This window comes from Coptis chinensis, chromosome 7, assembly GCF_015680905.1.
Source record: "Coptis chinensis isolate HL-2020 chromosome 7, ASM1568090v1, whole genome shotgun sequence".
NCBI lineage: Eukaryota > Viridiplantae > Streptophyta > Magnoliopsida > Ranunculales > Ranunculaceae > Coptis > Coptis chinensis.
In genome coordinates this window covers 56861704-56889601 of record NC_141462.1, presented here as the reverse complement: position 1 = coordinate 56889601, position 27898 = coordinate 56861704, and the positions used below count along the sequence as shown (strand labels likewise).

The following is a 27898-nucleotide window of genomic DNA, read 5'->3' as shown; positions in this document are numbered from 1 at the left end:
TATTAGAGGGGGTTGAAGAAACCTTGATGAAGCTTGATTTGTGTTAGCGTAGAGTAGTCGTAATTTCCATTCCATTCAAGAAACGATTAGTTCACCATGAGAATGGGTTTGATCGTTCACATGCTAGATGTTAGTTGGTAGAGATTACCATGAACAACTAGGGATTAGGAAGAACCAATTGTTCTGCAAAAGCAGTTCAATTCGGATTACGACGATTCATCGTTAGTAAATTAAGTCGAGTTAAAGTGGAATCAATCCCCCCTAATTTCTTATCATAGATTCAACCCGTAGCATTTCATAGTTGAATCCCATTATCTTGTTAGTATAAATTGCATCGTAGTATAATTCGTAAAACTCTCATTGACTTTGGTAGGATTGATAGTTGTAGAAAACTTTGAATGCTAAAGAACTAAGAGTGGAACGAATCTTCTATTCCAACTCTACTTCAATAGTATCGAGAGTAGAAATCTTTGATAAATAGTATGCGTATAAAGTTATAGTTTTACTTCCATTTTGAGACTTCATCGTTTATTCATAAGTAGAGTTATATTCAATTTTATCGTATTATCATTACCTACCTATTGAGGAATGTCTTGCATATCTCAAGGCTTCTAATGATATAGAAGTAAGAACACTAGTTGAGCACCATTCACCCACCTCACAACCTCATGTCACTCATTCACCTTTCATCACGAATGTTCCTCGCCCTCTACCTTTTCAAAGAACCATTGACATTGTACTTGACCATCTTGTTTCTCCTATGCTTCATAACTTTCTTAACCCATCTGGTGAAGAAGTAACACCCAAGGACAAGCCACCTGACACTTTTTTCAATTTTTCCATTCCTTCCTTCCCAAAATTATCCACATCCCACGTATCTTCCATAACCATCCATTTTCTCACGTTCATTCACTTGGCATCCCTTTCGTAGGAGGACAAAGAAGAAATTGTATGCTCAATTAGGTTCTAGATCTATCAAGCTTCGCTCTCATTCCACTAAGCCACGTCATAGAAAATCTTGGTGCTTAATTTTGTTTGATGGTGCTTTCCATGTTAACTATTTATGGAAAGATCCACAATTATTTAGATTATTGATATATGGTAAACTGCATGTTAATACATATATATCACATTAAGTCTAGGGAATCTGACTTTAAAAGACCCAAGTTTTTGTACAATACCACTTTTCTGGAGTATAGGCCAAACAAAAAATTTCAAACTTAAAAAGAATTTTCCAATTTTGTTTGGTGGTAACGTATTTTGATATTTCATTTCAAAACGTTTTGCCACCCATTTTCTGTCATGTTTACTCCAATTTAGTTAGTACGTAACAGTTTAATTGTGCTTCATGTTATCATATCATCTTTTATAATATTTCTGTTATAGGTACTACCAATTTTTGCCACGTTTCTATGGTAAATTCTTTCCTTATCTCTTTACACTTTGAAGACAAAGCGTTCGATTGTTTGGGGGTGGGATAGAAACATTTGCAAAAATTAGGCAATTTTAGGATGTAAATTACGCACTTTTCTTTATAAAATATTAAAAATCATAAATATTGTTTATACTAGGCACTTAGTGATAATGGTATTGTTCATTTCTCCATAATGATATTATTCTATAAATCTCACGTATTACTTGAATTAGGATTTAATTTTAGAAACTTAGATTAATATATAGGTAATAGTCATTGCATCTTTTCACGAACATCTTGCATGAGCATCTTTGATTGTACTTGGCTGTATTTTTCTAAGACCTAGGTTAGAGTACTTAATACATATCCTGTGAGCATCTAGCCTAAAAGTCTCATAAGAGTGAAATATCTGAGTGATGACACAAGGGAGAAGTAAATTCCAAGTAGAGAAATCACACATCCACTTGCTTGATCACCATACCATATCCTAAGCGAGAATTTAGGCCCTTTTTGGATCGATATAGCTTAAATTCACACCTATATAAAATTTATTATCCGCTAGTCTTGGGGTTTGGGTTGTTGTTCAAAACCCTAATGAGCCTTTCATTAGCCTTTTCACAAACCAAAAATCATTTACCCAATAAAACAAAATAAATAAATAAAATCGGCCTACCTATCTGGATAAGTGTGAGAAATAGGATGAGTGAAGAAAAGAGAAGAGAAAAACCTGTGTAAACAAAAATTAGTTAGTTGCTTCAGAAAAGAAAAAGAAAAGAAAGTTTCCATCCAAAGAAAAGAAAAGAAAAATAAAAGAAAATAAAAACTCCAAAAATAGAACAAAAGGAGTCAAAAAGCCAAAATAAAAAAGCTAAAGATGGAAACAAAGTGTAGAAGCAAAAGAACAAGGTTTTTTCTAGTTACATAATATGAGACCCTATTTTCTAATACTTGTCTTTTTGAATATCCATTTCCTTCCTTCTTTAACCAACACCTACCCCCCGTATCACCTAATAAAGACCTCTAGCTCAATTAGGAATAGGATGGTGTGATAGTAAGTGGTAGATGTGTTTGATCGACCTCGGCTTCCTTGGATTGTCATGGAGATTGTGAGGAAACATGTGCCCACTGCACACTGGAGTTAGCAAACTTGAGTGGAAAAATCAGAGTGTTATGTGTTTTGACACATTCCTTGAGAGAACCTACTTAGGCACGCTACCCAAAAGTTTCAGAAACGGACCTGCCATTGCATTTCATATCATAGTTCATTGTATAGTTATTTATCTTAAGATTATTTGATTATTATGCATGTATTAGTTTAACTTTTAGAATGATCATTCTTGTTTAAATACTAGTGAGATGTATAGATTCCGAGATAAAATTAGGGAACAATTACTTTTATTTCTTAGTCGTTGTAGTATAGATGAAGTTTGTGAGTACCTTCACTGGAAAACTCTCACGAGGCTATAACTCATCCACTTGAGAATTCCTAGTGGTTTAAGGCCTTGTTGCATATGGTCAATGCAATCGCACTCGGCGAAACGAGATTAGTTAGAACTCCATTTTTGGCCACTTATTCAAATTTCTCATATTTGCTTGAGGAGAAGCAAAATGTTGTTTGGGGGTGGTTTGATAAGAACCCAAAACTAAAGTTTTAACCCCCTTAACAATATTACTTTTAGACCAATTATGTGATTAATAAGTAAAAGTTATTACTATTATCGTGTTCTTATGTATTTCAGGCATTGGAGTCGAATACGTGCAGAAATGTGTCCCTTTTACAAGATAAAGAAGCAAAGGTTGGTTGCTAAGAAGTTCTATAATTAAAGGCCAAGATTAAAGGAGAAAAAGTCTTTTTAAAGATCGGTCAAAGCTGAAAAGTCAAAGTCAACGCGGGCAGAAATAGCGCACAAAAGTCAGATGAACTTCCGAAGGCCGTATCTTTGGACTCAGACCTCGGAATGGGGCGTACCTTACGTCAAAACGACCGGCTCGAAAAGAGATTTCTAATGGTCTAAACCTTTATCCAATCAGAGGAGAAGAAGTGGATGAAAAGGCTGTTGAAGTCAAATCCAACTGAAAATGCCTCTGTGGACTGAAGAAATTGGGTGTTTGGCTCAATTTTCCGACCCAAAACATGGCTCCTCAGCCCATGCACGAATTTGTGGATCTTGTCTCCTCCATATGAAGAGACAAAGACTTAGCTCTTAAGTTACTTAATTTTTAATTAGCTTTACTTAGTCTAGATCCAATAGTTAGTTTTAGATCTAGTTAATTAGCATCAAATTAGTGTTTAGAACAAGATTTAGTTTTTAGAATCAATAATTAGTTTGTATTTCAAGTTTTAGTTTAGATTTAGTTTGTAGCCTCCATTAGAACCTTTCAATAAAAGCTTTAGTTAATTCAATTCAATTCAAGTTATTTTAATCAAGTTTAGTTTAATTTAATTATGTCTTATTATTATTGTTTATTGTTAATGAACTCAATGAAACTAGGCTAAAAACTCTATTAGAGGAGCTTTATGAAGCCTATGTGAGGGTTATGATTGTTTTTCTTTAGTTTTCTTATTGTCTTATGTGCTTCAAGTTCAAGTTCTATAGTTGTCTAGAGATAGAGATTATAGAAGTTGAACTAGAGAAAGAAAACTCTGCAAAGAGATTTGTGGAGGAGAATTTCTCTTATGCTAATCATATCTTAGTACAGAGATTGCTAGGATTGGTTAGGGATCAATAATAGATTGTGGCTTTTGTTGTTTTACCTTGTGTAAATGAGAAACTAGTTAGCATAATCATAGCTTCACATAGATGGATTAATCATTCCTCTATATTCTTCCAATTCATTAAATTCACCTTTTAATTGCTTAGTTAAATTAGTTTAATTTATAATTAGTTTTAGTTTAAATAAATCACAACACTACTCTCATTGTTCTCACCATTGTTTCCTTGTGTTTGATTAATTGAATTCATTTAAGTCTAGATAGATTAAGAGTAGAACGATTCCATACTCTATATATTGAATGAATATATATGTGAGAGTAGGAAATAAATAATTGATACTGTAAGAATAAAGTTAGAGTAATCTAGTTTAGTTTTTACAGGTTATCAACTGCCTACTCTTCTGAGACGTGTAGTAGAGCAATCCTAGTCTCACGCCCAATTGTTCCTCTGAATAGGGCATAGTAAAATATAGACCAAAAGCAAAGTTTTCAAAACTCCATACTTGCAAAAATGAATTTTGATTGCTTGAGCATACATTGCACTGTTTGCGCATGTTAGGATAGTTTTGGGGTCTTGTTAAAAGTGTATGATACTGCGTTCAGGCACTTCTAGTATTAGTAAGAATAAAACTTACTCACGTAGGAGAGCTTGTCGCCCTAGACAACCTCCTATTTCTAGTCCTCCATCTCTTAAGATGGCTGACAAAGTAGTATAAGCTGAAGAGCCTCTCTCCAACTTCTACACACCGTTACAAGATGGGCCTCCATCTTGTATACGACTCACACCGCTTACGAGTGATTTTAGGATTCCACCGAATGTGTTCAATCTTCTACCCATCTTCCACGAGTTACCGTATGAGCATCTACGCCGGATACATGAACTATGTAATACTTTTCATCATCCGGGTGTCACCGACGATCAGGTTAAGCTACGAGTGTTTCCTTTCACTCTAGCTGGCAAGAGTCATGCTTGGCTTCTCTCACAGAAGGCCGACTCTTTCGATACATGGAAAAAGGTTGTGTTCTCCTTCATGAAGAAGTACTTTCTGCCGAAGAAAACAGAAGAGATAATAAGCAAGATATAGTTCTTCAGACAGAGTCCGAGTGAGACATTTTCCGAAGCATAGTATAGATTCTCTGACATACTCCATTCATGTCCTCACCATAAACTAGAAAAATCCACTCTTGTCTAATGTTTTTTCGAAGGCCTTCTCCCATACATAAAGTAACCCTCGACATCATGAGTAATGGTAATTTTTTGGATAGAGGTGCAACTTAAGCCTTAACCTTTCTTGAAAACCAAGCTAAAAATAGTACCTATTGGGGTGACATAAACAATTCCAGAACAGCTCAACCCAGTACATCTAAGGCTAGTGGTATTTTTGAGGTGAAATCAGATCTAGAAATCAAAACCTTAATAGATACCCTCATGATAAGAGCCCAAAACTGTAGTTTTAACCCCTTAACAATCGTACTTTTAGACCAATTATGTGAATAATAAGTAAGAGTTAATACTGATTACGTGTTTTTATGTATTTCAGGCTTCAAAGTCCATTATGTGCAGAAATGTGCCACTTTAGCGAGATAAAGGAGCAAAGGTCGGTTGCTAAGGAGTTCTGTGATTAAAGGCCAATTTTCAAGAAGACAAAGCCTCTGTAAAGCCCGGTCAAAAGATGAAAAGTCAAAGTCCACGCAGGCAAAAACAGTGCACAAAGTCAGAAGAACTTCCGAAGACCATATATTTGGACTCAGACCTTGGAATTGGGCCTACCTTATGTGAAAACGACCGGCTCGGAAAGAGCTTTCCAATGTTCTAAGCCTTGACCCAATCAGAGGAGTATAAGTGGACGAAAAGTTTTTCAAAGCCAACTCCGGCTGAAGAGGCCTTTTTGGACTGAAAGAATTGGGTTTTGGGCCTGATTCTCTGGCCCAAAACATGGCTCCAAGCCCATGCACGATTTTGGATCTGAAACATATAAAAACAAAGAAAAGCTTAGTTCTTAAGTTATCTAGTTTTATTTAGAAAACTAGTTCCTTGTAATGGTAGCTAGGGTTAAATTAGAATAATTTAGATCTAGATTTAGTTTTACATTAATTCATTAGTTAATTCTTGTTCAATTTCAGTATTACATTATTGTTATTCATTTGATTAAATTAATAAAATAGTTTATTATTATTCAATTCGTTTTTTTGTCATTACATTTATAGATCTAGTTTAAATTCTTGTTGATATCATTTCTTAATTATTAATTAGATTTCAATTATTGTTTGTTAAATTAGTAAAGTTGGAATCTTGATATTATGTTTAGTTTAGATTCATATGGAAATGATTGCGGAATGATTCTCGGCTAAACCTCCATTAGAGGGGGTTGCGAAGCCTTGATGAAAGCTTGATTTGTGTTAGCATAGAATAGTCGTAATTCCTTTCCACTCTAGAAATGATTAGTCACCATGAGAATAGGTTTAATCGTTCACATGCTAGCAAGTTAAGTTGAGTTAAGGTGGAATCAAATCCCCCCTAATTCCTTATCATAGAATCAACGTAGTATTTCTGTAGTTGAATTATCGTATCTTGTTAGTATAAATTGAATCCATAGTATAATCGTAGAATAGAAATTTCACATAACAAATTACTCTCACCATTGTTCTTTGTGTTTGTTCAATTGAATTTGTTTAAGTCTTGAGAGTTAAGAGTGGAATGAATCCTGACTCTATATATATAGCATGAATCTATATGTGAGAGTAGGAAATAAAATATTGATACCGTAAGAATAAGGTTAGAGTAATCTAATTGAGTTTTTATGGGTTATCACCTCACAAGAAAAATAGATGCCCTCACAAGCAAACAAAAAGACCAAACCCCTTATCCTGTCATGAACGTAAATACCTTACCATGCAATTTCTGTCTAAGCTTAAATCATATAGATGTCACATGTCACTTTATCACAAACTTGTCATCACTTCAGCTAGAAGAAGTGTGTTCTTTCAATGTAATAAACGCACCGTGGAGACAACATCCAAACTTCGCATAGACCAACAATCTACAAAACCAAACACCACCAGGTTTCAACAAACCATCAAATACCTTCAGACAAGGACAAGGACAAGGTACCTATAATAATCAGAAAAGAGCATTGGTTCCATCCCAGTTTAACCAGAACTATCAAAACCAGCCTATCAACAACTAAAGAGACCTAGTCCCCATTACACCATCAACTAGTGTCCAAACAGATATGCCCACCGAAATAATTCTATCTGTCATGCAACAGCAAACCCAAATCTTAGCATCTATGCAACAATCTCTAAACTTGTTATCCCAAGATAAAACCCAGAAAGGTGTGTTCCTAGGTCAAGCTATTCCTAATCATAAACCAACAAACACAGCTTTTGAAGCAACAAGTGACGTGAACGAAGCGGGAGCGCTAAAAACTTTTTCTTAATCATCCCATCTATGAGGATTAACTCCTCTTTTCTGATGTATTCCTTTCCACTCCATCTTTTCCTTTAAGGGGATACATCAATAAGGTAATCATACCTCTCCACTTGGAGGGTGTGGTTGTAAGTGTCGGAGCTTTAGTCCACAGCATATCTCGCATATTCTTTGTAAAACATTTTTTACTCGTCATTGGAGTAAGTGTATGTACTGTGAACCTGTGGAGCGAATATACAATTTTTCTTTTCTTTATTTTACACTTCTTTTTCAAAAATGTTTTTTTTCTTTGTGTTGTTAATGATAGATTCTTGATACATCAATAGTTAAGTGCTTTTTCAAAATAGGCAATGGATTTTACACAGACTAACCCCTAGAACAACGCAATCTAGGGGCAGTTTGAGATTAGCTTTGCTTACTAAAGGTCACCTATATCACCAAGCTATTCGCCCGGGTCAAAACATTCCATGTCTTACGTAGTAAATCCCCCAACTCGCATAGCTGAAGCTCTGTCTGTCTAGATTAGGTTCGCCACAGAGCCGACACGAAAGTTGCCTATGATTATCTTTTTTTTTTTTTTCAAGTAGTACCATCTAGAATCACAGCTTTTGAGTACGAGTTTCTTAAAACATCTCTCCATAGTTTTCAAAACTAGAAGATATAAAAATGAAAGTTATACGCCCGGAGTAACCAAAAGGATACCGGATTAACGTATAATTTTATCTTCTTGGCAAAACCTTTATATGGATAGAGATATAATTTGAATGACACAACCAACTAAAAAAAAAAAAACGAGGCATCTCCAAATGAGAATTAAAGAAATAGAGTAACCCAAAGTGATACTACTCTCTGTTTAATTCTATCTTTTTGCCTCCACCTCTCTATTTTGTCTCAAGAATCTGACGTTAAAAGACTCAGAAATTTCCTTTCTTAAAAATATTTCCCTTCTCATTTAAATTTTTTCCCCTTCTAAATCTTTATCGTTTCTGAAAAACTTTTCAAAAATGTCTTCTGTAACAAACAAAAACCCTCCACCTAGAAAGACTAAATGGATCAGTTTCAATGATCGTTGATAACCCGTAAAAAACTCAATTAGATTACTTTAACCTTATTCTTACGGTATCAATAATTTATTTCCTACTCTCACATGTATATTCATACAATATATAGAGTACGGAATCGTTCCACTCTTAACTCTCAAGACTTAAACAAATTCAATTGAACAAACACAAAGAACAATGGTGAGAGTAATGTGTTATGTGAAATTTATATTCTACGATTATACTACGGATTCAATTTATACTAACAAGACGCGATAATTCAAATAACAAGGTATGAACTAAAATGATTCAATGATAAGGAATTAGGAGAGATTTGAATCCACCTTAACTCGACTTAATTTACTAACGATTTAATCGTAATCGAATTGAATCGCTATGTGAGAAACAATTAGTTCTTCCTAATCCCTAGTGTTCATGTTAATCTCTACCAACTAACATCTAGCATGTGAAGTATTCAACCCCATTCTCATGGTGGACTAATTACTTCTAGAGTTGAATGGGAAATTACGACTATTCTACGCTAATCGAAATCAAGCTTCATCAAGGTTTTTCAACCCCCTCTAATGGAGGTTTAGCCGAGAATCATAAGACAATCATTTCTCATGGAATCTAAACAAGACATAATATAAAGATTTGAACTTTACTTGTTTAAACTCAATTCGAAACTACTCATGCAATAATTGAATTAAACTAATAATGACAAATAAGTAAATCTAAGGATTTAAGCTAATAAATAAATGAAAATGAAACTAGATTATGGAGAACTAATTAACTTTATTTATCTAATGAAGAGCAATAACAATAATTTAATACTGAATTTAAGGCAAGAATAAAAACTAATTAATTAATCTAAAACTAGATCTAGAACTAAGGTTTAATGGCTACTTTTCTTATCCTAACCTAATTTATTTTCTAACCTAACTATCTACCATTAACAAAGAGTCAAGCTTTTGTTTTTATACTTTCAGATCCAAAAATCGTGCATGGGCTTGGAGCCATGTTTTAGGCCGGAAAATCGGGCCCAAAACCCAATTTCTTTAGTCCAAAATGGGCTCTTCAGCTGCAATTAGCTTTGACAAACGTTTCGTCCACTTCTGCTCCTCTGATTGGGTCAAGGCTTGGACCATTGAAAATCTCTTTCCGACTCGGTCGTTTTGACATAAGGTAGGCCCAATTCCGAGCTCTGAGTCCAAAGATATGGTCTTCGGAAGTTATGCTGACTTTGTGCACTGTTTCTGCCCGCGTGGACTTTGACTTTTCATCTTTTGACCGGGCTTTACAGAGGCTTTGTCTTCTTGAAAATTAGCCTTTAATCACAGAACTCCTTAGCAACCGACCTTTGCTCATTTATCTCGCTAAAGTGGCACATTTCTGCATATAATGGACTTTGAAGCCTGAAATGCATAAAAACACGCAATCAGTATTAACTCTTACTTATTATTCACATAATTGGTCTAAAAGTACGATTGTTAAGGGGTTAAAACTACAGTTTTGGGCTCTTATCAATCGTGTGCAAGCACTTCTAGAGAACTGCAACTTATGATATGGACACATATACCGAAAATCATTCCTGGTTTAGGTAAGAGTTCATACGCACGTAAGAGACGAGCTATGAGAGAATGCTGGTGCTTGAATTGGCAAACACCAATTGCCCTAGTCTTCAACCTCATAATAATTCTGTTTATAAAGTCTACATGTGTTATCCCCCAGTGCATTATGCTCGATCTAAGAGAGTAATTCATCCATCTGGTTGGGATTCACTCGAGTTTTCAAAAACTTCCAAGTCTTGGGGATCTGACTTAAAATGACCCACCTTTTTAAAATTTCTATCAAACTTATTCAAAAACCAAAAAAATTAATTAAAATTTTCTTTCTGTTATCTGTACATATTTTCCATACAGTTCTTGTGCGTTCTTTCCATCATCTGTTTTTCATCCACCATTAGATCTGAGTGTATCTTATATCGTTACGTTGCATTTTTTATGCTAATCATTTTGGTACCTCACGAGTCAAGATCAGAATAGTAACGAAGTGCAGATCGGCTCTTGAATTTGGCAAGGCACCAAAGACAAGATCGGAATTTCCTAATTTCATTTGGGCTTGGGCCAAAATTTCAAATTCTTAAAAGAGGCACGTGCCATCAAACCCTAGCCCACGTGATCACTCACCTTCCTTGCTTCCTCCCCAAAAATTTCCAAACCCTAGCCACCACAAGTTGACTCGTGCCCGCCCCTACTCCACTCGCGGTCGCGACCTCACCACAACACACCACCATACAATTTTTTCACAGTCTTCCCCATTTTTAACCCCCATTCTAACTAAAAACCCTAATTTCATCAATCCCTACTCTAAATGGCTCGAGTTTTTAAAATCGTGTCGGAGCAAAATTTTCAAGACCTCTTCTATTCCGATCTGTTTGAAGTGCACTTTAGGGCTAAGATCAGAAGAAGAGGATGGGAACCCTTGGTTTTGTTGGAAGATGCTGTTTATTCTCCCTCTCTTAATCTTTCATTTTATACCTGCATGCTTAGAGGGGAGGATGACCGCATTGTTGTTGTTAAGGATGGCTACTCGCTAGCGCTCACCAAGGAGATGGTGAGTGGAGTTCTAGGGATTCCTCTGAAGGCTTATGATCAGACAGAACATTCCCCAGACGGTAAGACCATCAATGTGATGATGGTAGAGATGCTGGTCGAGGGGGTTAAGAACCCCAAGTCTCACTGTGCTTATCAGAGTTCGTTATGAAGGAACCAACTAGCAGTATCTCAGTGGACAACCTACAACCTGCCAGGCTCGGTCAAGCCTTAGGATATAGGTAAGCCGATGCTTCATCTTTTATTGATTCTTCAAGAGTGGAAGAACACCTTCTGCATCGTCTCCTTTATCTTCGAGCAACTCTGCAAACCGAAGAAGTCGATTGCCCCTCTACCAGTGTTGGTCACCAAGATCATGCAGCACTGGGAGTTCCAAGCCACAGACGCCCTAGTGGAGGTCAAGGACGCTACCACAGGTCCTATCTATGCCCATTACGTCCAGAAGTCATGGCTTCCACCTGCCGCTGAGCAAGCACTCCCGACCAAGAAGGTGGATTACTTCGCTGAATATGCCACTCGACAGTTCACTCAACCCATGGATGGAATTCACTTCCTCCATTGAGGCCAGAGGATTCTGCACTCATATTTCCACCAGCTCAAGGAAACTCAGCAGAACATTATAACGGAACAACAGACTATCCGAGCAGAACAGCATACACTCACCTCAGAGAGGAGCAGCGATCCTTCCAGCAGGAGCAGCGACGTTTTCAACACAATGTCACTAGAACACTGCAGAGCATCAGAGACGCTCTCCCGCATAGTGATAGACATGGTCAGGCCTCGACGTCAGCAAAGAGAACGATCTTCTAGACATCGAGACGAGTCATGCACGGATTCTGACTAGGATTCCTAGTGTCCGTATAGTTGGATCTATTTATTTTTTCTATTTCTTTTTCACGTGTATGACGTAGTATAAGTTTCATTTTATGCTTAATATTATCTGCTTGTTTTATTTTGTTTTTCTTGTGAAATTTGGTATATGAGTAGAAGGTAAAACAGATACGTCATGCCAAAATTTTCCATTTTTCTTCCATACATGTTTTCAAAAATACAAAAACCCAAAAAGATTTTATAGTAAAATAAATGTCCCTAGTATATTAAACCATGTATTTCTCGTTCTATATCAAACAACCCATGCACCAAACTTCTTTGGAGGTGGCGTATTTTCATCATGAAGAACAAAATACAGATGTGTCGCCGTTTTTGCTCATATTTCTATGGTAATCTCTTTCCTTATTTCTTCATACTTTGAGGACAAGCATAGTTCTATATGATATAGTAACATTTTGCAAAAACTATGCATTTTCTATATAATAGTATATTTCTTCCTTTCTAAAAAAATTTCGAAAAAGACTAAAAATATTTTTCCGTTTAGTATTAAAAAGTCTTGTTTTCTTTTTCTATGATGAATAAAAAGTTTAGAAGTCTCATTATAGCAATAGAGTAAGGACTTGTTCTTCAAACTTAGACTAATATACGTACAATAGTTTCTGCATCTTTTTATGAATGGCATGCATCAGCATTTATTTGTATATATATAGCAATGAGTTTCTGAAGCCAAGGTTAGAACAATTAAGTTCCATATCTTAAAAACTACATGACTTAAAACTTAAAATTGTTACAGTGATCAGATACTCTTTTAAATTTGCTGCTTTTAGTTAAAAACTAGTCTGGAGAGGAACTCTTATCTTCTTCATCCACTTTCTGCTTACCTTTTCAAGTAAAATCCTCCATTGATAGATAGTGCGAATTCTGAAAAGGAAGAAAGCTATATCTCTTTGTCTTGGTATTCATACCTTTCTCCCCAATTAAAGAACAAATGTCATCCTCTAGTAATATGACGCCTCCTGAAAACCGAAATAGTAATGGGGACCCAAGACATAACTCCTGGAGTTTGTTGTTTGGGCACGCAGGTTCTTCAGAGACAACAGTGGCATTCAAATCTTTCTCACCTATCTTCATAGATGGAGTTGCTCAATTCCCCTCTGAGCTCCTTGAACAAGGTATCAAACAGTGGGATGAGTATCTTGTTGGATACTTCCTAGACAAAAGACTGTCCTTTCTTACAGTAAAGGATGTTCTAGAGAAGATATGGAAGTTAAAAGGATCTTTTGATATCACCACGGATAAGGAGCTACTCTACATGAGTTTTACGAGTTCGAAAGACCGGCAAATGGTGCTAGATGAAGGTCCTATTTTTATTGCTAACCGAGTGTTTGTGGTAAAGCCATGCATGGTCAGTGGAGGTTGAGAATTATAAAAACAAGGTTGCTTCAATTCCTCTTTGGGTGAAGTTGATGGACGTTCCAAAGGAAATGTGGACATTTGATGGGCTTTCTTACCTTGCAAGCTTGGTTAGAGGTGCACCAATGTTTATGGATGACGCCACAGTGAAGAGGAAAAGGTTATCCTTCACAAGGTTCTACATTAAATTCCCTGTTAACTTTGAGTATAAAGACTCTATAAAAGTTAAAGCAGGCAATCGCAAGGTTGAGATACCACTCAGGTATCCATGGAAGCCATTGTCCTACACAAAATGCAACAAGTTTGGACATTCCATAGATAAGTGCACTGGAAGGACAACTAGGGTATGGCAACAACGGAGGAAAGAGCCAAACAGTGGTGCTGAAGCAATACCAAGTACAGAGATCGAAGGCCGAGGATCAGGGCAAGATCAAGGGGACTCTCTGAACAGGAAGTAGATTGAGAAGAAATACAGTCCCTAGCTATAGTAACAGTAAACTCTGAGCAAGAAGTGGTTATAAGATGTGAAGATCAAAATGAGTTAGAAGTCTATAATAGTGATGAGGTCAGATAACAAACTCAACCAAATCAAAGTGGCATAGCTCCGTTAACCAATATAAATTTGGTTTCCCCTAGACGAGTTGAATGTTCTTATACATGACATGCATACTGCTGACGACCAATCTCAAGTAGTAATGCATACTCCAATTCAACAACTCAGACCAGTGCATCCTGATGAAAGCAATATTTTGTGCTGAAAAGAATATTTTTTAGGAGCTCGCAGATTTGGAAGATGATGATCTCTCATATGCAGAGCCGGAACTATTTGGGGATAAGAATGCCACTCCAAGATCTTTACAAGAAACGGGTGTGCCTGCCTCAGTACAAACAAGAGCACATAAGAGGAACGCAGTTGAACAGCATAAACAGTCAGGAAAGAAAGGGAGGGGAAGAAAAAAAAAGGAGTGGTAAGAAGAGAGGTCGATAAATAATTCCAATGATAAAAATAGGTAGTTGGAATGTTAGGGTGTTAAATGACTTCTCAAAGGTAAAACAGATGAATAAATTTCTAATAGAGAATAAAATTAGTTGTATGGGTCTTTCAGAAACAAAAGTATGTATGGAGAATTTTACACCATTACAGGTTTGGTATGTCCCTCATGGGCTACAAAACATAATTACTCGAGTGCAGAATATGGAAAAATCTAGATCATATGGGATAGGAATTTTCTGGATGTTTAGAAGGAGGTGGAAGGGGCCCAATTTATTCATTGCAAGGTCAATAGCCTACAGTATGGGTTTAGCTTTTTGTTAACTGTCGTATATGAGAAGAATAACAGCTATGAGAGACTTATTCTATGGGAAGAGTTAAAGGTACTAAGTGCAGGGATTCAGGGTCCATGGTGTGTAATAGGGGACTTCAACAATGTCTTGTACTCCTATGAAAGAATTGGTGACAAGCCAGTTCACCCCTAGAGAGACACAGCCTTTTGCAAGTTGCTTGAACGTTGCAGGGTTGTTTGATCATTCGGCAACAGGGTGTTTTTTCACGTGGAACAGTGGAGGGGAAAATATTAGGAAATGGTCAAAGATAGACAGGTGCCTTGTCAATGTAGATTGGTCAACTATTATGATGGCCACAAAGGTGGAAGTCTTGACGCAAGGAGTTTCTGATCATTGTCCGATGTTGATGACTTTCCAAAACTCCTTGAAGCCACCCCCATTTAGATTTTGTAACTTCTGGATGAAGCATCAAGACTTTGAAGATACTCTAAAAGTGTGCTGGGATGTAACAAATCATGGTAGCCCCCCATATATGTTGACAAGAAAGCTGAAGAATTTGAAGCTAATGTTGAAAGGATGGGCAAGAAACTTTTGCCATGATACTCAGAGAATAGTGGCTGAAACTAGGGTACAATTGAAGCTAGTCCAAGAATCACTTCACCAGAATCCACTGGATTGCTCACTCAGTGGAAAGGAGTATGAGTTAAGGGAAAAGCTTTGTTATTTGATAAAGATGGAGGAAGCATATATTTTCCACTAGACCGATATTGATTGGTTGTCTTTCGGGGATAAATGTAGTGCATACTTCTTTAATGCACTAAAGGAAAAGAAGACGAGAAGTTTCGTATGAGATATCATTGATACTCACAGAATTCGAAGAGAGGGTAAAGATCCAGTAGCCAATGCTTTCCTACAATACTATTCTAATCTACTTGGAGTACCCTCAGTTGCCTTTTGTGATTCTGGGTTTCTTTGTAATGTGCTAGTGAAGGAGATTACCCCGAGCACGAGCCAATTCCTAGAATCTTCTATAATTGATCTGGAGATAAAGGAAGCATTATTTTCCATGGAGGATAATAAGACACCTGGACCAGATGGCTTCAATGCATGTTTCTTTAAGAAACGTTGGGCTACTATTGGGGCTGATTTCACCAGAGCAATCCAATACACTTTTCTCCATAAGATATTGACAGGAGGTATAAATTCCACTCTCCTCTGTCTCGTTCCAAAAATGGAGAATGCTTCTACCGTTGATTATTTCAAGCCCATAGCATGTTGTAATATATGATACAAGTGTGTGGCAAAGGTTCTAACCAACAGAATGAAGACTTGTATCTCCTCCTTGATCTCAAGTACACAATCTGCTTTTATTCCGGGGAGGTCAATTCAAGATAACCTGTTGTTAGCTCATGAGTTACTAAGGGGTTATTCTAGAAAACATGGACAGAAGAGATGTGCTATCAAGCTTGATATAAAGAAAGCCTATGATTCGGTGTCTTGGCAAGCAATAAAAGCTATTTTGTACAAGTTCAAGTTCCCTCTCCTATTCATTGAATGGCTTCATATGTGTTATGCTTCCCCTTCATACTCAGTAATGGTAAATGGGACTCCGGAAGGGTATTTTGAAGGGAAAAGAGGGATTCGACAAGGCGACCCAGTTTCCCCCTATTTGTTCATGCTTGTCATGGAGATCTTGAGTGCTCTTCTCTATAAAGGACTCCAGCAGAAAAAAATCAATGCTCATGCCAAATGTAGGAAATTGAACATATCCCATCTCTGCTTTGCCGATGATGTCCTTATCTTCTGCAAAGGTAATGTGGAATCTATACTTGATATAAAGGAAATCTTGCGAGACTTTTCTCAGGCGACAGGGCTTCAGGTTAGCAATGAAAAGACAACTCTCCTAACTGGTAGCATGTCAGAAGAAGAAGGTCTGGAATTAGCTGCAGTAATGAATATTTCACTGGTAGCACCCCCTATTACATATCTAGGTCTGCCTCTCACTGCAACTAGACTTGGTATAAGAGAATGTCTACCTCTAATTGAAAAGATTACGGCCAGAATCTCAAATTGGAAGAACAAAGATCTTAACAAAGCCGGCAGAGTATAATTGGTGAAGTCTATATTAGTATCGTTCCAAACCTATTGGGCAAAGACCTTTGTGTTGCCAAAAATAGTGATCGAGAAGGTGGCTAAGCTGTGTAATAGGTTCATATGGGTAGGTCCAAACATGGATAGGAAGATGCATCATGCTAGTCACGATACTCTCAGACTAGACAAGGAACAAGGAGGGCTTGGTCTTGTGGATCCTAAAGTTTGGAATCAAGCTGCGTATTGTGGATTGGTATTTAAACTTGCGTAGAAATCAGATTGTTTGTGGGTTAGATGGACATGGCAGCAACATATAAAACACAAATAGTTCTGGACTGTGAAGGTGCCGAGGGATTGCTCATGGGTGTGGAGAGGGATTTTGAAACATTGAGAAGTCTCATAGAAATTTGTCAAACATTGTATAGCGAATGGAAATGGTACTAGTTTTTGGCATGATCCATGGTGTTCAAGGCCATTATTCTTGAACAACCAAGCCAGAAGTTTGCTAGGGCATCTCGTCCCAGAGGATGCGAAGGTGTCCGCAGTTTTAAGTGAAGGACGATGGTCAAGCTGTATCACTGATATGCAAGAGGGTGAGGTAAAGGGCTATATTTTGGGAACATAGATTAATTCCTATATCAGTGAGGATCATGTGACATGGACACCAAGCAGTACAGGAGGCTTCACTACTTCTTCAGCATACTCTGTCCTGAAAAAGGTGAGAAACAAGGTAAAATGGTTCAAGATTGTGTGGGGGAAATAATCAGTACCAAAACACTCTTTTACCACTTGGCAGTTGTTCTCGGGAACTCTTCCAACACATAATAGGTTGATGGCGAAAAAGGTGATAACACAATCAAAGTGTTGTCTGTGTGGTGGCATGAAGAGAGTTCAGCTCACCTTTTCTTCGAATGTCCTTACTCGAAACTGGTCTGGCAGAATTTCAAGAGAGCTATGGAACTACCAGCGATGGTGCGAGCATCACATAATGAATGGTACTATTTTATGAGACTCTGCAGAGTGAATACCATAGCATCTGAAGTGATAAGAGCCTTCATCTGCGCTGCAGTTCAAGCCATTTGGAATGAGCGAAATTGGAGGTTAAAGAAAGCTAGATTTTGGCCAACAGATGTAGTGAGCTAGAAAGTGCTGAATAGCATGAAGATTTATGTGGGGAAATTGCTGGAGACGGATAAGGAGGATGAGGCATCGAAAGTGCTGCTAGCGAAACTGGGAATTTGGGTTATTTTAAAGCAGAGAGAGGAGATATGGGTAAACTGGAGTAAACCGGAAGCTGGAATAACAGTTCTGAATTCGGATGGATCGGTACAAAAGGGAAGGGCCAGCTGTGGTGGAGCGGTAAGGGATTGGAATGGAGATGCAATAATGGCTTACAATGGCAGCTCAACCAGATTGTCCGTCCTGTACCAGGAGTTACTAGGGGTTCAAAAAGGACTAGAAGGAGCGGCAAGTATGAAGATTAAAAGAATTCAAGTGCAATTGGATTCTCTGAGGGAGATGCAGATTTTGACAAAGAGTGAAGAGACGTCATGGCACTGCAGGAACATAGTCGCTCATATCCAAGCCGATATTTTGAAGTTTAAGCAAATAACTTTCAAGCATGTTTTTAGGGAAGGAAATCAAGTAGCAAATTATATATCCAAGTTAAGTAGGCAAACTTGTAATGAAATTGTGTACTTTATTCCACTGTTGGATAAAAAACTTAATGATTTGATCTTGGCAAATAAAGCAGGAAAGATGTATCTGAGAATTTCATAGTCTCATAAATAAAAGGTTGTGGTGTCATAAACCCCTAGTTATTTCAAAAAAAAATTAAGTTCCATATCATGTGAGAATTTAGCCAAAAGCCTCATCTGAATAATTATTTAGTGATGACACAAAGGATGTCCGGATAGAAAGACCACACGTCCACTTGCTTGATCACCACGCCATATCCTAAGAGGGAATTTAGGCCCTTTTTGGACCAATATAGCCAAATAAACGTTAAAACCCCAAAAAGATAGTTTCCTCTAGTTACCCATCTTGAGCCTTCACCCTTTCTAAAAGCCTTTTTATTCTTCACCAATAATTCCTAACCTGTTACAACACATAATAAAAAAACTTATCCAGCTGATGAGTTAAGAACTTGATGGATATCAGAAAAAGAGAAGAGAATACCTTATACAAAAATAGAACAGTTATTCGCTGCAAAAAGAAAAGAAAATAAAGACCCATCAAAAACCAAAACTCCAAAAAATTCAAAGGACTCAAAAAAAAATTGAATCTCCCAAAATTTCAAAATCAAAAGGAGACAATATCAAAAACAAAATAAACAAAAGCAAAGTTAGAACTCCTAAAATTCAAAATCATATGGAGTCACAAAGCCAAAAGGCTAAAAGAATGTGTCACAATTCGGAAGCAAAAGAACAAAACGAGGTTCTTCTCTGGTTATATGTATCTTGAAGACCCAATTTCTCGACTTATCATATTTTGTTTTTTCCTTCCTTTTTCTTTCTAAACCATCACCCTTGCCCCGTAACTCCTAATAAAAGACCTCTAGCTCGATTAGAAATAGAATAATATGATAGTAAGTGGCAAGCGTGATCAGAGTGAATCTATCAGAGAGTATACGAGGAATATAAATGCCCGCTTCACTAGAGAGAATGAACCTTGAGTGAATCTATCAGAGAGTTGTGATTACGACACACCCCTGTGAGAACCTACCTTAAGGAAGCTCTCCAAAAGCCTCGAAAACGACTCTGCTTTTACATTTCATTGCTCATGTTTTGTGCATTTACCTTTAGATGATTAAATTACTGTATATATATTATTCTAAGTTCAAAGAAGTTTGTCCTTATTCACCGCTAATGAGATGTATGAACTTCTGAGAATAAATAAGGAAACAAGACCCTTTGTACTAAATAGAAGAAGTTTGTGAGTACCTTCACTAGAAAACTCTCACGAGGCTTAAAACTCGTTCACTAGGGAATTCCTAGTGGTTTAAGGCCTTGTTGTATATGGTCAATGCAATCGCACTCTGCAAAATGAGATTACTATAACTGAAAATAAATCAGTCATTTGTGATCTTAGTTTTTTCTCTCATCCTTGCTTGAGGACAAGCAAGATGCTATTTGGGGGTGGTAATCAGCTCCCAAATGTGTGTTTTATTACCCGTATTTGCTGCATTATAGTCCCTCTTACGCTTAACGGAAAGACAACTCATAGCTTTTATTGCCTTTTTCAGGTTAAGGAGTATTTCAGACCACTTATCATAAAAGTTATATCTTAATTAGCACCAAAAGAAGTATTAATCACGCTTATTATGAAGACCAGTAGCTGCTATGGAAAATTGTTGAAAAAGTCAAAGTTAACAGTCAAAGTCAAAAGTCAAAGTCCTCAATCAAAAGACCAAATATGGAGGCCCTTATCTCAAAATATGATGACTTTCTCCCTAAGCCTACCTTGGTCATGAAGAAACCAAAAAGCAAAAGTGAAAGTGTGAGGTGTCTAGTTTATAATGGAGGGGGAAAATCTATAAATGGCAAAAGTAGGGGTATATAAGCAAAAAGAAAGGGAGAGAGAACAATCCATTGTCTTAGGATCCAAACTATTTGGTTTGTTTAATTCTTTGTCTTGTTTTTCAATTCATGTTTTTACTTTCTTGTTGTTTTATTTTATTTAAATCAATCTTATTTACTTGTTCTTTGTTTTAATCTTCAATCTTGTTTACTTGCTTTTATTTGTTTCAATCTTCAATCTTGTTTGCTTGCTTTTATTTCAATGTTTTAATCAATCTTCCCCTTCATGTTTTCAATTCATTTCAATACAACAATCCAAGCTTTCAAGTTTTCATTAGCTTAGAACCATTTTAATCATACAAGAGTCTACCTTTCTTCTTCACATCTCCCTCACTCAAACTCTAAACAATTTAGGATGAACCTCAACTCTTAATCTAACTTTTTTTGAAGTATACACACCACTACTAAACCTTCAGCGTGTGCCCCTGTCAGAAGGCTACACCAAGGGCATGCGCGCCTTCAACTAAAAACAACCAAACTATTAAACCACCGAGACATCACCATGTGCATCCATATATGTATCTGCAAGATCCTATACGTACTGCATCACTATGGTAGCTAGGTTAATCTTCCCCACAAGGGAAGAGATGAAGCCCTAATGGAATTATATGTTCTAGTCTATATGTAGTTTTTCTTGTTCTCTTTAAAAGGATTTTTAATATAATTCAAACCGTGGAGTTGTCTACTGATATAGAAGCTTATGTAGGAAGTTGAAGTGTGGTGCATGGTGTTTCAACCACTTTCTTGATATATTAAGCTTCATCCTTGGATTGTCATGCCTAGATATAGGATGACCATCCAACCTTTACAAAAATGGTGTTAATTACAGTTAAAACAACTTTATAATTCATGTCTTAACTACAAATACTGGAGATAGACTTGTTCATTAGTGATGCCCAGAGATAGGATCAATTATTACTTAAGAATCAATGGGAACTTAGAATATGTATGGAAACTTGTTCATGTTCATGTATGTTTCATTGATAATGGATTCTCCGACCTTACGATCTCTCTCTTTCTTTATTATCTAAATTAGTTTACTTGCTTTTTTATTCATTCACATTAGTTTAATCAACAATCATCCTTACAAACCAACTCTCTCGACATAATTAATAGCCTTCTCTCACCTTGCATGTTTCATTCATTCCCACACTTCATGGCACATGAAATGGATTGATATCCATTCTCTCACCACTATATACATCTTAGTAGAGTTGGGTTTTGATAGTTAAGAGTGTATAGTAGTATTACAAACAATGCATGCATATTAGGTTTCTAAACTTGAAAATGCAATGTGTAGTTAGTTTCATAAGGCGCTACTACTGGGGCTGTTAGCAAATGTCTATGCATTTAAACAAATTTTGGTCCTATCTACTTGGGTCTTATAGTGGTCGAAGAACGGGAAGTGGACTGGGTTAGCGGTGAATGGTTTGGAATGCAACATAACAAAGGAACTCGAGGAGTAGAGGATCATTGCCGCGGAAACCTAAACCATGGACGTGGCATGTGTACGAAAGGAAAGGAGGGGACCGTGGGATGGGAAGACAAATGGACCTCCAAGATGAAGGTGGGAAGGGGTATAAAGAGAAAGATATAGGAAGAAAGAAAGAGGAAAAAGGAAAAAAGGCATAGGGATAGAGTGAGGAGACAGGAAAGAGGGAGGGAGTGAAGATTAAGAGAGTGTGATACTACATTTGGCGCCATCTGTGGGGACCAGATCAAAGCAACTCAAAGATGGCAACAGGAGCAAAGAGAGGGGTGGAGACCAAAAAGGGCAGTAGTGCAGGAGCCATCGCCGGAAGTGGTAAGTGATGAAGAGAGAGATCGAGCAAAGGAGACAGCAGCGGAGTCAGTAGCAGAAGAGACACGACTTATGCAAGAAGAGATTATGAGGTTGAGAAAGGAGAACAACACACTGAGAAGAGAAAAAGAAATGGCGGAGGAAGAAGCAGGGGAGGAAGTAAGTGAGGAGGCTAGCAATGAAGAAGGTGGGCCAGATCTTGTCGAAAACCCGGTGACCAACTTAACGGTGGAGCAAGTTCAGGAGATGAAAAACAATGATAGGAAGGTGAATCTTCAACAGGTGAAGAATCGCGGAGGAGCGGCTAGCCAGGTGGTGGCTAGTATGAACCGTAATCCATTAGCAGAAGCCATCTGGGATTCAGAGGTTCCGAAGCGATTTAACCAGCCCTAGTTCGAGAGATATGATGGCAAAGGGGACCCTGTGGATCACATTCACCATTTTTGACAGTAGATGCCTCTTTGGCAAGAGGCTAGGTACGATGGGCTGCTGTGTATGATGTTCCTGGCTAGTCTTAAAGGAGGGGCGTCAGACTAGTACTACAGATTGTCGGCTACAAGCATAAAAAATTTTCAAGAGTTGGAACAAGCGTTCATAGACCATTTCATACATTAGAAAAGGCGAGTGGTGGATATCATGGCTTTATTCAATGTTAAGCAAAGATCCACGGAGTCAGTTAGGGACTATCTGTGCAGATTCAAAGCTGAGATATTGAAGGTGGAAAACATGGATGAGAGAACAGTGGTAATAGCATTTGAAAGAGGTATGAGACCGGGGACAGGAGTACATTACTCCGTGGCTAAGAATGAGATCGCAACCATGCACAAGCTGTATCCTCAGGTGGAGAAATATATAAGGTATGAGGACACCATGCAGAAAGATTCCAGGAGATCAGGGAAGGCAGTGTTATCTTTAGAGAAAAACGGGGAACACCAGAGAACGGAGACGTCTGAGAAAGGGAGTGGTGGGTATCGCGGATACTCCTCACGGCCTAAAAGAAGCTGGGAGGGGATCAGGAGGGAAAATAAGGAGAGAAATCCATACCGCGAGATGGATCAGACACCGCTGAATAGGCCGCTGGGTGAGATCTTGCCCTTGATTAAGAACCTTCAGGGATATGAAGGACCGCGGAGCACACCGATAGAGATACCAAACAAGCCAAATTGCGCATATCACCAGGTACGAAATCATGAGACTAATGACTGTTACGCATTAAAATGGTTGGTTCAAAGGCTGGTAGAAAAAGGGATGATGAGAGAGTTTGTAAGGGGTGCACAGAATGAGGAACAAGTGCTGCCCCAGGACAGGATACTGGGAATCATTAATGTGATTTTTAGTGAGGAGGTTCTGAGTCACAATTCTCATAGAGAAAAGATAAGGAGAACTGCGAGTATCCAGCAGATCAACGAGGCAACAGACAATCCGCGACCAAAGTCATGGTCGGCAGAGGGAGGAGATAGGATTGTATTCAACAATGCAGATCTCAGAGCTGTTGATTCCCCCCACGAAGGCGCATTGGTCATTACGGTAGCGATGGTCAATTACATGGTTAAGAGGGTGTTAATTGATTGTGAGTGTTGTGGACTTATTGTTCAGAGGAGCTTTGGAGGAAATGAGAATTGATCCGAGGCAGCTGAGACCTCCGCAAACCAACTTATATGGATTCAATGGGAGTATGACGGAGCCTATAGGGGAACTCTTATTACCCGTTACAATGGTTTCGGTAACGGTCTTCACCCAATTTATGGTAGTGGATTTGAGTTCACAATACAACGTAATTTTAGGGAGGCGCTGGATCCACGAGATGAAGGCAGTACCATCAACTTACTACCAGGTGATATGATTCCCCACCACAACCGGGATGTATGAAGTCTGCGGAGATCAGGTGTCGACTAAGAACAGCCATCGGGGTACATTGAAGAGATTGGTCCGCGAGTCAGAAGGAGAGACATCAAATCCTAGGAAGAGGCAAGCATAGCAATTACAGTGTGCCTCTGTGGAGGGGTAGGCGGAGTCGTCGGTGGGACTGAAGACCCTCGATGAGATCGAAATAGTGAATTTAAGGGAGGGAGAGGAAAAGAAGTTCATGTTAGTATGGTCCAATTTGCCTGAGGAGTGGAAGAGTAAGTTGGTACAGTTCTTGTCCGAAAATAAAGATGTCTTTGCTTGGGCAATTGAGGATGTCACTAGATTAGACCCAGGATTCGCCTGTCACCGTTTGCACATAAAGGAAGATGTTAAGCCTGTTAGACAAAAGATGTGAAGCATTAGGCTGAAGTATGCCGAGAGAATTCGCAAGGAGGTTGCGAGGTTAAAAAGAGTTGGAACAATACAAGAAGTGGAATTCACAAACTAGTTGTCCAACGTCGTCACGATACCGAAAAAGAATGGTAAGGTCCGTATATGAGTTGATTTTACAGATGTTAACTTAAAGTGTCCCAAAGACAGTTACCCCATACCGCGAGTAGATGAATTGGTGGATAAAACAGCGGGATTCAAAAAAAATTCATTCATGGATGCATCTATGGGATACAACCAAGTCGCGATGTATGGACCAAATCAGGAGAAGATGGCCTTTGTGGTGGAAGGTGGTACATATTGTTATATGAGGATGCCCTTTGGGTTGAAGAATACTAGGGCTACCTTCCAACAGTTGGGAGAGAAAATGTTCGAAAGCAAGATCTGAAAAGGAATTGAAATATACATAGATGACATGGTGGAAAAGAGCATGTCGGAGGAAGAGCATTTAGAGGGTTTAAGAGAGACATTCAGAATACTGCGGATGCACAATCTGAAGCTAAATCCAGATAAGTGCACGTTCGGGGTGACTACTGGGAAGTTGTTGGGTTACATATTGTTACTCACCGGGGAATAGAGGCTAACCCCGAACAGATAAGATCCTTGGTGGAGATGTCATCGCCGCAGAACGTTAAGGAAGTACAATGGCTAGCGGGAAGGGTCGGGACTTTAAATAGATTCATTTTGAAATCCTCAGACAAGTGTAGGCCGTTATATCGATTACTAAGAAGTACACCAGATTTCTTATGGACGATAGAGTGCGAGGAGGCGTTTCAAGAGTTGAAGAGATATTTGGGCAAGGCTCCTTTGTTGTCGCAGCCGGAACAGGGGGAGAAATTGTACTTGTACCTGGGGGCCACGGAGTACACAGTTAGCTCAGTCCTCGTCCGGGTTGTCGACAAGGTGGAGAAGCCGGTATATTTCCAGAGCAAAACATTATTAGATGTCGAGATGCGATATAGTAGAATTGAGAAGTATGCTTTGGCATTGATATTCTCGACCCTAAAGTTGAAACCCTACTTTGAATCACACTCGGTGGTGGTGGTGACGAACCTGCCCCTGGAACAAGCGTTAAGGGCAGAAAAGTTCAGCAAAATGTTAAAATGGGTAGTGATGCTGAGTTCTTATGAGATACAATATCATATAAGGACTGCGGAGAAGGCACATACGATGGCAGAGTTCCCACCCCCCCTACTTGGGGGCAAGCGATGGTCATGGAGCCTAAAAAGGATATGGAGCAGGATCTCCTAGACCCATGGGATAAGAGAAATGGGTGGAGGGTGTTCGCAGATAGATCTGCCACGGATGCATGCAGCGGCATAGGAGTTGTATTGGTTACGCCTGATAACAACAGAATAGAACAAACCATGAAGCTGGGGTTCGCAGCATCTAGTAATGAATCAGAGTATGAGGTGGTGATAGCAGGTTTGAGAATGGCCAAGGATTTGGGGGTAAAAGAGCTAACGGTGTATTCTGACTCGAACTTAGTGGTGTGTCAAGCAAATGGAGGGTTTACTACGTGGTGCCCGCGAATGGCAAGGTATTTGGAAGTGTTGCATAAAATGTTAACTAAGTTTACGAAGATCAGGTTTGTACACTTGGGTCACAGTGAAAATAGACATGCGGACGCCCTTGCTTACATAGCCATAACAATACCTGGATCTGAGGAAAGAACGATAAAAGTAGGGAGGTTGGAGAAACCGAGCACGGAGGAGGCGATAGAGGTATGTCAGACCATGGAAGAAGAAGAGGGTTGGATGGATCCTATCAAGTGCTTTTTGTCTGGGAAAGAGGTGGCTGATAAGAAAGAGAGAAGAATGTTGAAACAGACTTCTCAGGGGGTACGTTCTACTATAAGGAGAGTTGTATCGAAAGAACTTCAATGGGCCGTTGTTACAATGTCTCGGGCCAAGGTTGGCACTAGAGGTGCTGGCAGAACTACATGGGGGAGATTGCGGGAACCATTTAGTGGGAAGAACTACGTCACACCAACTGTTAACACAGGGTTACTTTTGGCCCCATATGAAAAGAGACGCGGTGGAGTTTGCTAAGAAGTGTGACAAGTGTCAGAGATTCTCTCAATTGATCTTCACACCTGCTAAACCGCTGTATAACGTATCTAGTCCATGGTCGTTCGCCATGTGGGCGATGGATATAGTAGCTAGGTCTGCTGCCCATGGCCAGCGGCAAGAGGAGATTCATGTTAGCAGCTATTGATTATTTCACCAAGTGGATAGAGGTGAAGGAGGCGCAGGTGATTAAGTTCTTATAGGAAAATATCATATGTAGGTTTGGGCTACCCTATGCTATCATCACGGACAATAGGACTCAGTTCACAAGAGCAAAGGTGTAGGAGTTCTTGCAAGCGTACAGGTGAAACAGGGGTTCTTGACCCCATACAATCTCGAGGGCAATGGACAGGCTGAGTCTTCTAATAAAGCCATAATTAACAACCTCAAGAGGAAATTGGAAGATTAGAAGGGTGCGTGGGCCGATAAGTTTAATCATGTCCTCTGGTCTTACCGAACCACACCTCGGACAACCACCAAGGAGACCCTGTTCTCCCTAGCTTACGGCGTTGAGGCCGTGATTCCGTCGGAGATGGTGGCATCTATAACACGAACAAAGGCTATGGAGGAAGGTTGAACTGGGGCATACTGGCAAGGAATTTGAATTTGGCAGAAGAAATAAGAGACTCCGCCCGTATCAAGTTGGAAGAATACCAAAGACGCCTACAGAGACAATATAACAAGAGAGTCAAGCTGCGGCAATTCCAAATAGGAGATTCCGTGCTCTACCGAGTGACCCCTAGTACCAAGAGGGAGAAAGACGGAAAGCTGGGTCCAAATTGGGAGGGGCCCTACACCGTAGTGGACATAGGAGGGGCTAGCACCTATGATAAGAGCCCAAAACTGTAGTTTTAACCCCTTAACCATCATACGTTTAGACCAATTATATGAGTAATAATTAAGAGTTAATACTGATTACGTGTTTTTATGCATTTCAGGCTTCAAAGTCCATTATGTGCAGAAATGTGCCACTTTAGCGAGATAAAGGAGCAAAGGTCGGTTGCTAAGGAGTTCTGTGATTAAAGGCCAAGATTCAAGAAGACAAAGCCTTTCTAAAGCCCGGTCAAAAGTTGAAAAGTCGACGCAGGCAGAAACAACACACAAAGTCAGCAGAACTTCCGAAGGCCGTATCTTTGGACTCAGACCTCGGAATTGGGCCTACCTTATGTCAAAACGACCGGCTCTGAAAGAGCTTTTCAATGGTCTAAGCTTTGACCCAATCAGAGGAGCAAAAGTAGACGAAAAGTCTGTTGAAGCCAACTGCAGCTGAAGAGGCCTTTTTGGACTGAAAGAATTGGGTTTTGGGCTTGATTCTCTGGCC

At 38.8% G+C, this 27898-nt stretch overlaps 2 protein-coding genes across 2 annotated transcripts; both read left to right on the top strand.

Annotated features, from left to right (window-relative positions):
• The first annotated feature begins 22846 nt into the window (after window positions 1–22846).
• LOC147488101 (uncharacterized) lies at window positions 22847–23833 on the top strand. Its single transcript, XM_086574261.1, has one exon. The coding sequence runs from the start codon at window positions 22847–22849 to the stop codon at window positions 23831–23833; it is 987 nt and encodes a 328-aa protein (XP_086430387.1).
• A 1883-nt stretch (window positions 23834–25716) lies between these two features.
• On the top strand, window positions 25717–26559 carry LOC147488100 (uncharacterized). The gene has a single exon (XM_086574260.1). The coding sequence runs from the start codon at window positions 25717–25719 to the stop codon at window positions 26557–26559; it is 843 nt and encodes a 280-aa protein (XP_086430386.1).
• The last annotated feature ends 1339 nt before the right edge of the window (window positions 26560–27898 follow it).

Bases quoted from the DNA above. Each gene is read 5' to 3' on its own strand.
- LOC147488101 (XM_086574261.1), top strand. From the start codon at position 22,847: ATGGCTTTATTCAATGTTAAGCAAAGATCCACGGAGTCAGTTAGGGAC.
- LOC147488100 (XM_086574260.1), top strand. From the start codon at position 25,717: ATGGTCATGGAGCCTAAAAAGGATATGGAGCAGGATCTCCTAGACCCA.